Raw genomic sequence first — 17,997 nt, forward strand, 5'->3', positions numbered from 1 at the left:
GTCTATTGACTTGGGGGCGCTATATTCCTTGGTAACTAGATAAATAAAAGAGATCGCGAAACTATTGAGGCCTAGCAACTACCGATTGTAGAAGTTATTGTTCGTGTTTATGGTAGAATTTCATAGACATTAGATACTTATAATAATACAAAATGGTAAGTAGATGTTTTACACATAACATTAATTCTATATATAAGCTTTTTAACTCATGTATTGTGCTGAATTAGACGATTGCAGCCAGGCCTGCTGCTGCTGGATGATCTGCTCTCTCAGACATGTGATGTGCGAGTTGTTAAGGTTTCCGCCGATAGCCGAGGATAGCCTAGTAGGCCTAGGCTTGCATATAAACCTACTGATAGCTAATAACGTTGATCTTGAATAATACCAATTTGATGGATCATATTTAAACACCAAATTAGGCCTAGTCTAGGGCCTAGGCCTAGATATTATTATTGATTAGGCCTAGGCTAGGCTATATAGGCCTAGCCTAGGCCTAGGCTAGATATATTACACAATTTGTTTTATAAAAAAATAAAATGTTTATTTTATTCCCTACCTAGCCCTAGGCTAGGCCTACCTTTAACTTTATTATTTCAGATTCAGTATTAACAGTATTATAAATTTTATTAAACAATCATTCTTTATTCCAGTCTCGTAGTATGATAAGTTCCATAGGCTCCTCATCCAGTGCCGGATCAAGGCGAGCCAAAACCCGACAGTATTACACCGTCAGCAAAACATCCAATGTTGACGAATCATTATTTGCAGCGAAACCGCAGCAAGCTCAAAGACAACGTAGTGCACCTGAACTCACATCTGATATTTTCTCAAATGGTTCGTCCAACAGAAGAACCAGACATTCAAATAATAAATCAAAGGAGGAGGTCCAGGTTATTACCAAAGATCTGATTAGAAAACTTATGTAAGTTTAAACACAAATTATTCCAAACCACATAAACATGTTCAGGCAGATCTAAGATTGTTTAAACTTAAATTTTGTTTCTACTGTTATAATTTGTTTCAGAGTACCAAAGGAAGATCCCTCAGGAAAATCGGTAATTCTTCCCCAAAATGAATTTTTTCGAATTCTTGGTAAATCGCATGTAATGACTGAAGAAGAAAGATATGCTGAATACAATGCACGTAAAAGAGAAAAGCAGGACATTCTGGTAAGGATACCCATTTTTGTTTTTGTGTGAACCAATTTTTGGATTTCAGGTCAAGTCTTTTTTTTTTATCCAATTTTTGATCAAAGTGAATAAATATTATCTGACATTGAAATGGCATATTCAACAAAGGGGGACAATATATCTTTAATGGAAATAAAATGCCATTTCTGTAAACCAACAGTTTCCATTGAAAACAAAAACTAATAACATTTTACATTATGAATCCAAAATGCAGTATACCCTGCATAACCTCCTTGCCTGTCCATAAAAATCTTGTATGAGGCTTAGCTAGTGACCATGTTTTGGCTGTTGAGTTGTTGATGTGTTCACTGTATTTTTACATTATGTTGTCAGGAGGCCAGTGCAGCTGTTAAGAATGAACTGCGAACATTAGACAAAAACAAAAAGAAGAATGAAAAACTCAACGAGCTGGAGGAAGAAGCACAAAAGCAGGCTGAGTATTTGCTGGAGAAAGCGAGGGAACAACGAGAGGAACAAGAAGATGACATAAAAAGATTAAATGAGGTTTGTGTTCTCTAAAAGATTTATTGAAAAACTCAGTTAGACTCTGACATATGATATGTTGATGTAGTAAAAACTATTAATTAACAATGAGAGTGTAGTTAACAGTAAGTAATTAGGCAAAACTTATGGGGCAATAAAACAATTTTTTAAGAAAGACAGAAAAGAGGAAATAATGAAAAAATTAGAACATTTTCCGTACTTCATTATCATGTTAAAATATAATCAATAGATGAATGAAACAACTATTATTGTTCTCATGGCTAGGGATGTTATTAGGTATAATGACTGAGTGATTGGTTGATATAATAATAATAATATTCTTTATAGCCGATAATTTATTGAAGCTTTAAATTAGAATTTTTCTTTCATTTTTGGAGCCAAAACAAATAATTATTTATTAGATTGTCGTTATTATCAGTTAATTAGACTTTACAAAATATCATCTAAGAATTATCATCATTAAGCAGGACTATTATATTTCAATAGTTGATACTAAATGCTAAGTGTCATGCCATTCGAGATGCCCAGTTATTGGAGAAAGATCAAATTAAAACAGAAATGGCTGAAGAAGAAAGAAGACTGGATGACATGATGGAAATGGAGAGACAGGATGCGCTGCTGCTGCAAGAAGAAATTGAAAACCAGAGGAAAATGGAAAAATATGAGTGAGTTGTTTGAAACAAAAGTTATTAACTGTTTAATACTAGCATGTCATTCAACGATAGCTACTTTCGTCAATGATGAATATTTTATTTTAGCTGACTTATGTGATTTTAGTATTTATTTTTTGTAAGCAAAGTTTCTTTTAATCTTAGCAAGCGCTTCTGTTACAGTAAATTAGTGTAATTTATTATATAAATCCAAAAAAAATGACAATGCTGTGGGTATCACAGACTGGATCTCAATGGAGATACAAAAAAGCGAAAAGCTAAATCAAAAAACGATAAGTAAAACAGCCAGAAAAGTTAGAGCTTTCGAGCAACACTACACTAGCCCTTCTTCAGTACAAGTGTAATTTATTATATATAAATAAGTTGAACATAAAATATTGCACTTACTGTATATTGTTTGTTATGAACAAGGAAGTCCCATTCAAATTGTGTGTACTTACAATAAATAATACAAGACAAATTCCAAATCCTTAACTTAATACTCCAAAGATAATAATACATAGTGGGGGAGATGCAACAAATTACCATCTACTTGTTTATTAAATATACAATGAAAGTGGAAATTGAATTAGTTTGAAATAAACTGTACAGTGCTGTTTTAATGTGACATGGGTTGTTTATTATTATTTCTAAGAAAAGTTTGATTGATACTTTTACACTAATGCAATAACAAATGAAATTATTATGATTTATTTTACCAGAGGTGCAGCTAAAGTGTTGAAGCAAATTGCTAGCAGGGAAGAAGAGAGATTACTGGACCAAGAGAAAAAGGATCAAGAAGCTCAACAGATGTTGCGATATCTTGAAAAACTTCAGATGGAAGATATTGAGGTAAGCAACGGACTTTGAACTTTGAAATGCTACGAGGCTTTAATTAGTGTCATTCTTTATTAATGTGTAGTCGCACAAAGGGCTGTAATGAGATCGACTGGGTTAACCAATGTCCACCACCTGTAACTTTGGCCCAGATCCAGTTATTATAAGAATAACTTTTAGTAAAAATAATAATACATTTGAATACTGTACCAAATTAAATCAAATTAGTTTGAATAAGTCTTCTGTTGTATACAAACACAACATTGTAAAGTCTGATAAGATAAGGTAAGATTTATAAAGCGCACATATCCACAAAGTTCTCATGGCGCTTGTGAAAACCATGAAAAAGACTAACCTTAACACTAAAATCAACTAAAACATTTGCAAAAAAAACGGAATAAAAGCAGACAAATCGAACCCACATTACTGCTTCTGTTTACCGGCAATTTAAGGTGCACAGACCTGCCAGTACATTACTCACATGTGTTCTCAGTATGTGGGTATCTAGCTAAACAATAACCTTACAAATTTCCAAATCAAATGTGTCCAAATTTCAAAATGTGTCTTAAGCGCACTCTTGAACACATCAGTAGATCTAATATGGGATGATAATGCATTCCAAAGACAAGGTGCTGCAACAACAAGTAAGCTGTTGCAGACTACTAGATTTAAAATTCCGAGTCTGTGTATTAAAATCTTCTTCTAGGGATTGGAACGTAAACGAACAATCCAATTGGAGGCCCAACGAGAGATACAACGAGCTAATGAAGAACAAGAAGTTATGAAATTGCGTAAAGTAGAACAGGAACAGATGGCAGACCACAAAGTAATCGAGTACCAAAAACAGAAATCAGAGAGAGAGGCTAAATTTGAGGCAGAGCAAGAACTCAAGCGAATCGAGAAAGAAAAGGAAATCGCAAGACTAAGAGCAATGCAGGTACAATTCCAATCTTTCATAGAGTGTTGTAATGCTGTTGTGTTTCTGTTTACTATACTGTGACTGTACGGCTTTGGTTAAAGAAATGAAAAAACTAATTCATCACAAGTTACTCCTCACAACATTAATTCCACAATTGATTAAATTAAATGATAGTAGATTTATTCTCTACCTTTAAGCAACACTCATTTTTTATCCTTTCTTTATACATAACAGGAACGTGCGAAGGATTACCAGGCAGAAAAAGATACTTTAAGAGCTAAACGTAACCAGGAACAACGAGAAAGAGAGTGGCGCAAGAAGGAACGAGAAATGGCTATCAAAAAGGCAGAAAACGAACAAATGCTGAAAGTAGCACGTGAGATTCAAGTTCGTAATAAAGACCATTTCTTAGCAGTTCAGGCACAGCGAGAAAGAGCTGAATTTGAAAGAGTTCTCAAGTAAGTGTTTCAACATAACTTTTAAGAATTTATTCCTTATTGTTTAAAGTATATTCCTGTTTATTAACATAAAACAAAGTTTGTACAAGTTTTAGAGAGTTATGGAAACATTTTACCAACGTAGAATATTAATTTTCTGAAGAAACATTTAAAATTTTTAAATATTTACATTTTTGGTTTTTAATTATGGAAATTGTTTTCTCTGAAAGTGTAATGAACCTGTACCTTTATAGGTTTTGTAGTGTATTCCAGAGATGATCAAACTTTGCCAAGATGTAGAGAAATGATACTGTTTTATTTACCTATGAGCTCATCATGAGCTTAATTTATATTAATTTGTTAGTACTTACTACATTTGAAAGTTTTCTTTTTGACCCATGACATAATAATACGCCAAGAGTGTCATTTGCTTGGTTCTTCTGATTTCATTGGTGAAAACATAATATGTAATTCAGTACCTTTATATTTCATTGTTCAGTGCCCAGCATTCCGCTATGGAGAAGGAGAAGAAAGCTGAAGTACAGGCGCATGGCAAACAGCGTGTTTACGCTGAAGATGTCCGTTTGCAAATTCAAGAGAAAGAGGCTCTGAAGATATCGGAAAGAAACGCATTCTTTAAAGAGGGAATTAAAATAAACGAGAAAGCACAACAAAGACGGGCTAAGCTTGATGCCATTAAACAGAAGAAACTAAGTGAATTAAGGTTAGTACTGAGAAATAACTTTAGTGTTATATAAATAAGGAATGAATAGGAATTTTCTTTTGTGCAAAGGTCCGGTTTCCTTCCTTTCTTTTATACTATTATATTTTTTCTTTCCCCAAAACAGAGCTGTTGGTGTACCAGCGAAATATTGCAACGAGGTAGCTAGGAGGATAGAAGTACCTCCCCCAACGTTGTAAAGAAAACCTATTGTGACCTCTACAAAAGTGGGATGTTAAACATGCAAAATATAATTGTACAGCTAGAGTCTTAATAAAATATCATTTACAGAAAGAAAAATTATTGTATCAGATATACAGATGTCTCACCAGTTTATTGATAGACATATGAGTGTCTCACTAGTTTCAATCAGAATAGACATACAGGTGTCTTAAAAGTAAAAATCAGAATAGATATACAGGTGTCTTACCAGTTTTAATCAGAATAGACATACTGATGTCTGTTACTAAATAACTTAAAATGAACATTGTAACTAGCACTACCAGGTTTGCTCTTTATAGATTTTTCATTATCTACCAAAGATTTACTTCAAAGCTTAAAGTATGCCCAACACAACACATGAAAACTTTCTTATGCGATATTAATATTGTGAATCATACATCGCAGCCAATTTGGCTGAAATGCATACAGAGATTTGTTTTTAAAAAAAATCTTAGGTAATTATACATTCACTTACCTAAAAATATTCATTTTATATTAAGAAAAGTTGCTGTGTAGAGACAAAACAAAATCATTTCATTGTCACTTAGTTTTTCTTCAGTGATGCTTTACATCATCTTTTTTTATGTTTGTATCTCTGATATTATATCAGAGCCCTTCTTCCAATTAAAATCATATTGATAGATAGGTCATTAAAATACCCCAAAGAAAACAAACTGTACACTTCCAATTCCACAAATAGGTGTTGTCCGTCTCTTCCGTCAACACTCCGGTTCGCAATATTGAAGTTGTAGGCTACTGTTCTTACTTCTTAAGTTGTAGGCTACTGTTCTTAATTCTTCCAAGTAAATAAACCTCTATTCTTGACTTGTAAATATTGAATCATCAGGGGCGCAATTTAGTCTAGCTCTTTATCAATAGATCATCAGATGTACAATACACATGGTTATTTGAAATTATAGCTAAAACGGCATTGGAGTTTAGTTTATTGGTGTTTTTGTCCAATCCATGAAAACTAATTATACTGTGCATATTACATCTAAAAAAAAAGTAGTAGAGCAATTACAGTGGTAGCTTGCTAAAGCTTGGTTCCCACTAGAACGTAACGCAGGGACGTAAACGCAACGAAAGCGTTTTAACCAATGACAAGCGAAGTTATAGACAGTTAGCAATCACAAGCGAATAAGCCATCGCTTGCGATTGGTCAATTCACTTGCGTTGCGTTACGTCCTTGCGTTGCGTCGCTAGTGGGAACTACGCTTTATAGTACTGTACATAATGTTACATATTAATATAATAATAATTGTTCATGGTTTTACGATTGTTTACGTGAGTTACTGTAAGTAGTTGTTTGGTATCCAATAAAACATATATTACATTTTACTATGCTTGGTGGTAATTTGATAAATTGGGGTTTGTGAAGAAGGTGTGTCATTCTCATGTATTTTATTTAGATGAATACATAGGCCTTTTATTATAGGAAGAGTGAAATTACAGGCAAGAGTCTCACTCTCTGTACTATAATAGTACAGGGATTTTTCGAAAATCCCAAATTTTCGACTTTAGGCACAATTTTCGACAAATAAAAAAGTCGAAAATTGTTACTATAGCATAATAAACATGCGCAGAGTCGAATAATGGCTTCTGCGCATGTCAATTGTGCTATAGTAACCAGTTTTATCGAAAAATAAAAAGGTCGAAAATTGGTCCTTTTTGAAAAAATCCCTGTACTATAGTACAGGGAAATTTTCGAAAAATCGCCAATTTTCGACTTTTGTATTTGTTGACATAAATGGGTACTATATCATAATAAACATGCGCAGAGTCGAATAATGGGTTCTGCGCATACCAATTGTGCTATAGTAACCAGTTTTATCGAAAAATAAAAAGGTCGAAAATTGGTCCTTTTTGAAAAAATCCCTGTACTATAGTACAGGGAAATTTTCGAAAAATCGCCAATTTTCGACTTTTGTATTTGTTGACATAAATGGTTACTATAACATAATAAACATGCGCAGAGTCGAATAATGGCTTCTGCGCATGCCAATTGTGCTATAGTAACCAGTTTTATCGAAAATAAAAAGGTCGAAAATTGGTCCTTTTTGAAAAAATCCCTGTACTATAGTACAGGGAATTTTCGAAAAATCGCCAATTTTCGACTTTTGTATTTGTTGACATAAATGGTTACTATAGCATAATAAACATGCGCAGAGTCGAATAATGTGTTCTGCGCATGTCAATTGTGCTATAGTAACCACTTTTGACATAAATGGTTACTATAGCATAATAAACATGCGCTGAGTCGAATAATGCGTTCTGCGCATGTCAATTGTGCTATAGTAACCACTTTTGACAAAAATGGTTACTATAGCATAATAAACATGCGCAGAGTCGAATAATGCGTTCTGCGCATGTCAATTGTGCTATAGTAACCACTTTTGACATAAATGAGTACTATAGCATAATAAACATGCGCAGAGTCGAATAATGCGTTCTGCGCATGTCAATTGTGCTATAGTAACCACTTTTGACAAAAATGGTTACTATAGCATAATAAACATGCGCTGAGTCGAATAATGCGTTCTGCGCATGTCAATTGTGCTATAGTAACCACTTTTGACAAAAATGGTTACTATAGCATAATAAACATGCGCAGAGTCGAATAATGCGTTCTGCGCATGTCAATTGTGCTATAGTAACCACTTTTGACATAAATGAGTACTATAGCATAATAAACATGCGCAGAGTCGAATAATGGGTTCTGCGCATGCCAATTGTGCTATAGTAACCAGTTTTACTAATTGTACTATAGTACAGGGAAATTTTCGAAAAAATCGCCAATTTTCGACTTTTTTATTTGTTGAAATAAATGGTTACTATAGCATAATAAACATGCGCAGAGTCGAATAATGCGTTTTGCGCATGTCATTTGTGCTATAGTAACCACTTTTGACATAAATGGTTACTATAGCATAATAAACATGCGCAGAGTCGATTAATGCGTTCTACGCATGTCAATTGTGCTATAGTAACAATTTTTGACATAAATGGTTACTATAGCATAATAAACATGCGCAAAGTCGAATAATGGGTTCTGCGCATGCCAATTGTGCTATAGTAACCAGTTTTATCGAAAATAAAAAGGTCGAAAATTGGTCCTTTTTGAAAAAATCCCTGTACTATAGTACAGGAAAATTTTCGAAAAATCGCCAATTTTCGACTTTTGTATTTGTTGACATAAATGGTTACTATAGCATAATAAACATTCGCAGAGTCGAATAATGCGTTCTGCGCATGTCAATTGTGCTATAGTAACCACTTTTGACATAAATGGTTACTATAGCATAGTAAACATGCGCAGAGTCGATTAATGCGTTCTACGCATGTCAATTGTGCTATAGTAACAACTTTTGACATAAATGGTTACTATAGCATAATAAACATGCGCAAAGTCGAATAATGGGTTCTGCGCATGCCAATTGTGCTATAGTAACCAGTTTTATCAAAAATAAAAAGGTCGAAAATTGGTCCTTTTTGAAAAAATCCCTGTACTATAGTACAGGAAAATTTTCGAAAAATCGCCAATTTTCGACTTTTGTATTTGTTGACATAAATGGTTACTATAGCATAATAAACATGCGCAGAGTCGAATAATGCGTTCTGCGCATGTCAATTGTGCTATAGTAAACAGTTTTATTGAAAAATAAAAAGGTCGAAAATTAGTCCTTTTTGAAAAAATCCCTGTACTATATAGTACAGGGAAATTTTCGAAAAATCGCCCATTTTCGACTTTTGTATTTGTTGACATAAATGGTTACTATAGCATAATAAACATGCGCAGAGTCGAATAATGGCTTCTGCGCATGTCAATTGTGCTATAGTAACCAGTTTTATCGAAAAATAAAAAGGTCGAAAATTGGTCCTTTTTGAAAAAATCCCTGTACTATAGTACAGGGAAATTTTCGAAAAATCGCCAATTTTCGACTTTTGTATTTGTTGACATAAATGGTTACTATAACATAATAAACATGCGCAGAGTCGAATAATGGCTTCTGCGCATGCCAATTGTGCTATAGTAACCAGTTTTATCGAAAATAAAAAGGTCGAAAATTGGTCCTTTTTGAAAAAATCCCTGTACTATAGTACAGGGAATTTTCGAAAAATCGCCAATTTTCGACTTTTGTATTTGTTGACATAAATGGTTACTATAGCATAATAAACATGCGCAGAGTCGAATAATGTGTTCTGCGCATTTCAATTGTGCTATAGTAACCACTTTTGACATAGATGGTTACTATAGCATAATAAACATGCGCTGAGTCGAATAATGCGTTCTGCGCATGTCAATTGTGCTATAGTAACCACTTTTGACAAAAATGGTTACTATAGCATAATAAACATGCGCAGAGTCGAATAATGCGTTCTGCGCATGTCAATTGTGCTATAGTAACCACTTTTGACATAAATGAGTACTATAGCATAATAAACATGCGCAGAGTCGAATAATGCGTTCTGCGCATGTCAATTGTGCTATAGTAACCACTTTTGACAAAAATGGTTACTATAGCATAATAAACATGCGCAGAGTCGAATAATGCGTTCTGCGCATGTCAATTGTGCTATAGTAACCACTTTTGACATAAATGAGTACTATAGCATAATAAACATGCGCAGAGTCGAATAATGGGTTCTGCGCATGCCAATTGTGCTATAGTAACCAGTTTTACTAATTGTACTATAGTACAGGGAAATTTTCGAAAAAATCGCCAATTTTCGACTTTTTTATTTGTTGAAATAAATGGTTACTATAGCATAATAAACATGCGCAGAGTCGAATAATGCGTTTTGCGCATGTCATTTGTGCTATAGTAACCACTTTTGACATAAATGGTTACTATAGCATAATAAACATGCGCAGAGTCGATTAATGCGTTCTACGCATGTCAATTGTGCTATAGTAACAATTTTTGACATAAATGGTTACTATAGCATAATAAACATGCGCAAAGTCGAATAATGGGTTCTGCGCATGCCAATTGTGCTATAGTAACCAGTTTTATCGAAAATAAAAAGGTCGAAAATTGGTCCTTTTTGAAAAAATCCCTGTACTATAGTACAGGAAAATTTTCGAAAAATCGCCAATTTTCGACTTTTGTATTTGTTGACATAAATGGTTACTATAGCATAATAAACATTCGCAGAGTCGAATAATGCGTTCTGCGCATGTCAATTGTGCTATAGTAACCACTTTTGACATAAATGGTTACTATAGCATAGTAAACATGCGCAGAGTCGATTAATGCGTTCTACGCATGTCAATTGTGCTATAGTAACAACTTTTGACATAAATGGTTACTATAGCATAATAAACATGCGCAAAGTCGAATAATGGGTTCTGCGCATGCCAATTGTGCTATAGTAACCAGTTTTATCAAAAATAAAAAGGTCGAAAATTGGTCCTTTTTGAAAAAATCCCTGTACTATAGTACAGGAAAATTTTCGAAAAATCGCCAATTTTCGACTTTTGTATTTGTTGACATAAATGGTTACTATAGCATAATAAACATGCGCAGAGTCGAATAATGCGTTCTGCGCATGTCAATTGTGCTATAGTAAACAGTTTTATTGAAAAATAAAAAGGTCGAAAATTAGTCCTTTTTGAAAAAATCCCTGTACTATATAGTACAGGGAAATTTTCGAAAAATCGCCAATTTTCGACTTTTGTATTTGTTGACATAAATGGTTACTATAGCATAATAAACATGCGCAGAGTCGAATAATGCGTTCTGCGCATGTCAATTGTGCTATAGTAACCACTTTTGACATAAATGGGTACTATAGCATAATAAACTGGCGCAGAGTTGAATAATGCGTTCTGCGCATGTCAATTGTGCTATAGTAAACAGTTTTATTGAAAAATAAAAAGGTCGAAAATTGGTCCTTTTTGAAAAAATCCCTGTACTATAGTACAGGGAAATTTTCGAAAAATCGCCAATTTTCGACTTTTTTATTTGTTGACATAAATGGTTACTATAGCATAATAAACATGCGCAGAGTCGAATACAATGGCAATTGCACATACAATGGAATGCTCTGTTGCATTGACTTTATATATTTACATATCTTTGTTTTTGTTCTATGAGCTGTTAGATTAAGATTTTTTTTTCTCTCTTTTGCTATGGATAAAATATTATGTTATCATGATATTCCGAAATAAAAAGATAAATGAATGAATGAAATGAATGAATAATGTGTTCTGCGCATGCCAATTGTGCTATAGTAACCAGTTTTATCGAAAAATAAAAAGGTCGAAAATGGTCCTTTTTGAAAAAATCCCTGTACTATAGTACAGGCAAATTTTCGAAAAATCGCCAATTTTCGACTTTTTTATTTGTTGACATAAATGGTTACTATAGCATAATAAACATGCGCAGAGTCGAATAATAGGTTCTGCGCATATCAATTGTGCTATAGTAACCACTTTTGACATAAATGGTTACTATAGCATAATAAACATGCGCAGAGTCGATTAATGCGTTCTGCGCATGCCAATTGTGCTATAGTAAACAGTTTTATCGAAAAATAAAAAGGTCGAAAATTGGTCCTTTTTTTAAAAAATTCCTGAACTATAGTACAGGGAAATTTTCGAAAAATCGCCAATTTTCGACTTTTATTTGTTGACATAAATGGTTACTATAGCATAATAAACATGCGTAGAGTCGAATAATGAGTTCTGCACATGCCAATTGTGCTATAGTAACCACTTTTGACATAAATGGTTACTATAGGATAATAAACATGCGCTGAGTCGAATAATGCGTTCTGCGCATGTCAATTGTGCTATAGTAACCACTTTTGACATAAATGGTTACTATAGCATAATAAACATGCGCAGAGTCGATTAATGCGTTCTGCGCATGCCAATTGTGCTATAGTAAACAGTTTTATCGAAAAATAAAAAGGTCGAAAATTGGTCCTTTTTTAAAAAAATCCCTGAACTATAGTACAGGGAAATTTTCGAAAAATCGCCAATTTTCGACTTTTTTATTTGTTGACATAAATGGTTACTATAGCATAATAAACATGCACAGAGTCGAATAATGCGTTCTGCACATGCCAATTGTGCTATAGTAACCACTTTTGACATAAATGGTTACTATAGCATAACAAACATGCGCTGAGTCGAATAATGCGTTCTGCGCATGTCAATTGTGCTATAGTAACCACTTTTGACATAAATGGTTACTATAGCATAATAAACATGCGCAGAGTCGAATAATGCGTTCTGCGCATGTCAATTGTGCTATAGTAACCACTTTTGACATAAATGGTTACTATAGCATAATAAACATGCGCAGAGTCGAATAATGCGTTCTGCGCATGTCAATTGTGCTATAGTAACCACTTTTGACATAAATGGTTACTATAGCATAATAAACATGCGCAGAGTCGATTAATGCGTTCTGCGCATGTCAATTGTGCTATAGTAACCACTTTTGACATAAATGGTTACTATAGCATAATAAAGATGCGCAGAGTCGAATAATGGGTTCTGCGCATGTCAATTGTGCTATAGTAACCACTTTTGACATAAATGGTTACTAGGGCATAATAAACATGCGCAGAGTCGAATAATGGGTTCTGCGCAAGCCAATTGTGCTATAGTAACCAGTTTTATCGAAAAATAAAAAGGTCGAAAATTGGTCCTTTTTGAACAAAATCCCTGTACTATAGTACTATAGTAATTTTTTGTTTGTTGACATAAATAGTTACTATACGTCTATAAGATGATTATAAATCAATATATGTGCATATATAACAATATTATTGCATAATAACAGGTTTTTAAAAATTGCGTTTTTTGGCTGTTTTTGGAAAAAAATCCCTGTATCCCTGAAAAATGACCAAATTTCGACCTCCTTATTTTTTTTACAGAAATGGTTACTATTCGTCTATAAGATGACTATAAAGCAATATATTTGCATAATAGCAGTTTTTTTGGCCATTTTTTGAAAAAATCTCTGTACTATATATACAACAGGGATTTTTTTCAAAAAATAACCAAATTTCGACCTCTTTATTTTTTGACATAAATGGTTACTATACGTCTATAAGATGATTATAATTATTATTATATTGCATAATAAGAGTATTTTAAAAGTGTGTATTTTGGCCTCTAATTGTACAGGGATTTTTTTGAAAATGGCCAAAATATCCACTTTTGAAAATTCAATAATTATTATTATTCCATATTATGCGCATGTATTATGTTATCTAACTAGTTATGTAAAAAATAAAAGGCTAAAAAATTACTATTTTTAAAAAGTATATTGCCATATATTCGCATATATTTTGTTATATTATTCCTTGGATTATTTTAGTACAGGGATTTTTTTTCAAAAATTGACCAAATATCGACCTTTTTATTTATTTATTTTAATGCGCAGAATCCCATAATATTTTTTGCGCATGTTACCGCAAAATGGCATGGCGTATGCTATCTCAATGCATAATTTAAACAGTCAATATTTGGCAATTTTCGATGTTTTTAACTTCTGAAAAAAAACCTGCAGAATCATATAATGTGGCTTTCGCATGTTACCTCAGTATATATTTTAAAACTGTTGATATTTAGCCATTAAAACAAACCCATACATTATTTCGAACCATTTGAAAAAATGAGATGTGCAGAATCAAATAATGAATAATAAAACAAAGTCCCTAGCAAATATTAGTTTGTTCCCGTTTATTTCACCAATTAAAACAATTAAAAAACACCTTTAATAATGATGAAATAACAAATTCAAAATGTTACTTATTTAAAAACAATTAGTATAGGCTTCATTATTTAAAAACTTCTAAAAATTGATTTTTATGTTGTAGATGTAACCACGGAGGAGCTAGGGTTTTAGAAGTAGTTCCACCGCACTGGACAAAAGGGCAAAAGTCGACCCTGGGCAAAAGTCGACCCTGGGCAAAACTTGACCCTGGGCAACAGTTGACCCTGGGAAAAAGTTGACCCTGGGCAAAAGTTGACCCTGGGCAAAAGTTGACCCTGTGCAAAAGTTTACCCAGGCAAAAGTTGACCCTGGGCAAAAGTTGACCCTGAGCAAAAGTTGACCCTGAGCAAAAGTTGACCCTGAGCAAAAGTTTACCCTGGGAAAAAGTACACCCAAAGCATTATCCCGCCATTGGAAGAGCCCACCCTTGTTTAGAAGAATATTTGTTGGTGTCATATGAGTGCAATAATACATTATTTGAAAAAGAGGAAAGTTGCTCAGTATGAATTTCTTGTTGTGACTGCTCTTCGACTGTCGCATGGATGTATCAAATGTTTACCCAGGAAAATAATAAATACATATTGTGTTGAAGTTGGCAGGCTATCAATAGGGTAAAAGAGAGAGAATTTATGTCACAGAACTGAAAGCAAAAAAGGAGGAAAAGGAACATCACACCTATAACAGAAAGAATTAGGAAATAATCTCAAATTTTGCATCAATATACTGTACTGTATATAGTTAATGAAATAGCTACAATTAATGAGTAGTTTCGCCAAGAATTGTGCTAAAGCTTAGTTTCCACTTGGGTGCAACAACGTAGGCACGACATAAAGCATGTTGACCAATCACAAGTAACAGTATGGATGATTCGTCAAGCAATTACTTGTGCGCTTATGTCCTTGTGAAAACTAATCTTCAGCACAAGTTTTTTTTTATTCATTTTAGCTGTTAATTTTCACAAAATACATAATGAATATTTGGATTGGAGCTACTTTCCAAACTTACAAAAAAAAAATCACTTATTTATCACATTAAATTTGACAACAAAAACTAATTGCTAAATTGTTTAGCATTACATGCATTGTACATACATAAAATAAGTATCATGCTATTATTATTACTACCACCAGATTAATTACAAATTATTTTAAGCAAATTTTCCTATCCTCTTTAGGCAGACTGTCTTCTAGGCTAACCATGTTGTACATTATCTCCAAAATGTGTGTAAGGTACTTTAATTAGGACAAGTCCAAACTTCCAGAAACACCTTGCAATAAACAGGTATATAAAATTATCAAATAAAACAAGCATATTTTACTTACAGAGAGAGTTTCCAAGATAAAACTCACTTAAATCAATTAAAATTTGAGCTATACTGTTGAAAAATTCCTTTTGTTTATAGTTGTATTATGTACTGAATGAAATATTGAATGTTTTAGCAATTTTTTCTAGCTTGTAATATTACCTTTTTAGATGTTTTTCTTTCCTTTTAGACTTTCCTAGATGGTTAGAATTCCTTTCTACAAATCTCCAGCTTACATTATTACATCAACGGGTTAACCAGACAGTCACTTTCAATCAATCGATGAAATCAACATTTCTATCAACAATTATTCTACTACAGTTTACTGCAGTAAACTATAATATTTACTGCAATAACTTCAGTAGATTCGGTATTGACATGGTCCCTTAGTAGTTTTGCTCACTAATGACTAAATATCTTATGCTTGTTTTCAGTTCTGGATATACTATATGGTATAACCAAACAGTCACTTATTTTTTTTCTGAGCATTTGTTTGAACAGAGGTAAACTTCAATAGCATTAATTTAATAATAAAAGTCTCCTGTAAATTAATGACTATCTAAAGAGATCAGGAGTGGAATGCAATAATAAAGAACTAGGCCTAGGCTTAAGAGCCAAGACCGTGATAAATGCTTGATTAAGACCAGCAACAAAGCCTAGGACAGGCTAAGCAAAAAGCTGTTAATTCTGATTTGTTTTAATAAAAGCATCTTTATTAAAGGGGAGCATTAATTAATGGGCTGTGAAGCAAGCAAGCTGGGGTAAATATCCATGATTCTTATCACATGAACAGCAAGTCTTTATTAGGGGAGAGGCACCTGTATTAGGCTTAGCTAATAGGTTGTCTAAGCTGGGTGGTATATCCATGGTCCTTATCACAAACAATTAGAGAAACAATAATCTTCAACATGGACAGCTTTAGCTGGCAAAAATTACCAGATAAGGATAGGTCTCACAAAATGCTAAAAACTACAAAGTTATTAAAAGTTAAAAATATACAATTAAAGTGTTGGGTAGTCATCAGGCAGAAGAACAAACTCACGACATGTTGGACAGGTCTTTTGTTCATTCATCCATCTCTGAATACACTGGAAAAAATGCAAAAGGATATAAGAATTCAAAATTGTGTATTTGATTTTATTCATTATTAATTATGATGTTCAGATGATGTCCTTATTTCGTCGCATGCAAAACGACTCTACAGCTCACTATGTCGGTCGGTCAGTAAACACTAACTTGAGCATGCGACTGCAGCCATGTATATGGCCTTGTTTCATAATGGTATGGTCTAAAAGATGTAAAATTCTATGCTGCACACAATACTGCAGGAGAAAACTACTTTTCCACTGCTGTTCACACACTCATATTTTATAAGGGATAAGAAATGAATGAAAGGTGCTATTTTTAAACACTACTCCTATTTTCCATGATTAAATATACAGAATCAGTGTGGACATAGTAGTACAAGAAAAATATGCATATAACACTGATATAAATTGGTTTAGATCGAAAGTAAGAACATCTACATGGCACGGTACCTTATGTGTACACGAAAGTTTAGAAAATTTAGAGTTTTACTTTTATGTGCAGAACCAGTGAATGTACTTTTACAGTACTGAGCGAATACTATAAAGTATACAATAAAGTGTAACATTACTTTTACAAAAATGGAAGAATGAAAAATAAACAAAAACAAACTTACATCCGTGTGGAATGTGTGCTGGCATTCCAGCGTGCTGACCGGCTTCGTCGGCATTTCCTCGTGGCATATCACACAGGGATCATCTTCTTCCAATGACAGAGGTTTTGGATTTCTAATTGGCATCGTCTTCCAGGTGCTCAGACCTGTGTCAGTTGACATACTTATTCCAGGTGGTGGCATTTTCTTTGAATAAGAAATCTTCGATGGCTGATTAAGCTAAAAATAACATTAACAAAAAATGAGCACAAAGGTCACACCAGTGGAAGATAAATTAAAAGCAAAACTTTGACCAAGTAAAAATATCTTTGAATAAAAAATAGTATAGAACATCATCCAATATAAAATATTTTATTAACCTGTCATTGTTTATTAATGTAGGTGTGTAGGTAGATTTAATTAAAAGTCAAACTTACAGAATGTTCTTCTCTCTTGAGGACCATTTTGACAACTCGCTCAATGATCTCCTTTGAAGGCATTCCAGATAGTGAATTACCATTGGCAGCACGCACTTCCTTCAGGAACATTGCTAACTGACCTCTGCAAGTCAAAGTAAGGATGATCAAGTTATTAGATATGGAACCTTCAATTTGGGACAACCTAGAAACTATGTATACTGTGGCACTGGTCTTTGCCTGAACTTAGAAGTTGCCAAATTTTTTTCATGAATCAAGTAATGAAACATGTCACAATGTCCCCACATGCGTACAATGTTAGGTCAGGTTGAGAAATTTCTCTAATAACTAAAAAGGTCATTTTATAAAAAAATTGAAATAT

The 17,997-nt window shown here is 33.4% G+C and overlaps 2 protein-coding genes across 2 annotated transcripts in view; one reads left to right on the forward strand and one right to left on the reverse strand.

Annotated features, from left to right (window-relative positions):
* Positions 1 to 51: 51 nt before the first annotated feature.
* On the forward strand, positions 52 to 6,821 carry LOC140056712 (cilia- and flagella-associated protein 45-like). Its single transcript, XM_072102180.1, has 10 exons — positions 52 to 155; positions 651 to 922; positions 1,025 to 1,169; positions 1,524 to 1,694; positions 2,181 to 2,359; positions 3,067 to 3,196; positions 3,888 to 4,118; positions 4,335 to 4,558; positions 5,037 to 5,261; positions 5,386 to 6,821. Exons 1-10 carry the CDS (start codon positions 153 to 155, stop codon positions 5,456 to 5,458), a joined length of 1,653 nt encoding a protein of 550 aa, XP_071958281.1. The 5' UTR covers positions 52 to 152; the 3' UTR covers positions 5,459 to 6,821.
* A 6,713-nt stretch (positions 6,822 to 13,534) lies between these two features.
* LOC140056075 (uncharacterized) overlaps positions 13,535 to 17,997 on the reverse strand; it is a 37,196-nt gene continuing 32,733 nt past the window's right edge. Inside the window, exons 34-36 of the mRNA XM_072101312.1 lie at positions 17,637 to 17,760; positions 17,224 to 17,439; positions 13,535 to 16,609 (exon numbers count right to left, since the gene is read on the reverse strand). Coding sequence (XP_071957413.1) covers positions 16,523 to 16,609; positions 17,224 to 17,439; positions 17,637 to 17,760 — 427 coding nt within the window. The 3' untranslated portion in view covers positions 13,535 to 16,522. The remainder of the gene's footprint in view (positions 16,610 to 17,223; positions 17,440 to 17,636; positions 17,761 to 17,997) is intronic.

This window comes from Antedon mediterranea, chromosome 8 (assembly GCF_964355755.1).
Source record: "Antedon mediterranea chromosome 8, ecAntMedi1.1, whole genome shotgun sequence".
Taxonomy (NCBI): Eukaryota; Metazoa; Echinodermata; class Crinoidea; order Comatulida; family Antedonidae; genus Antedon; species Antedon mediterranea.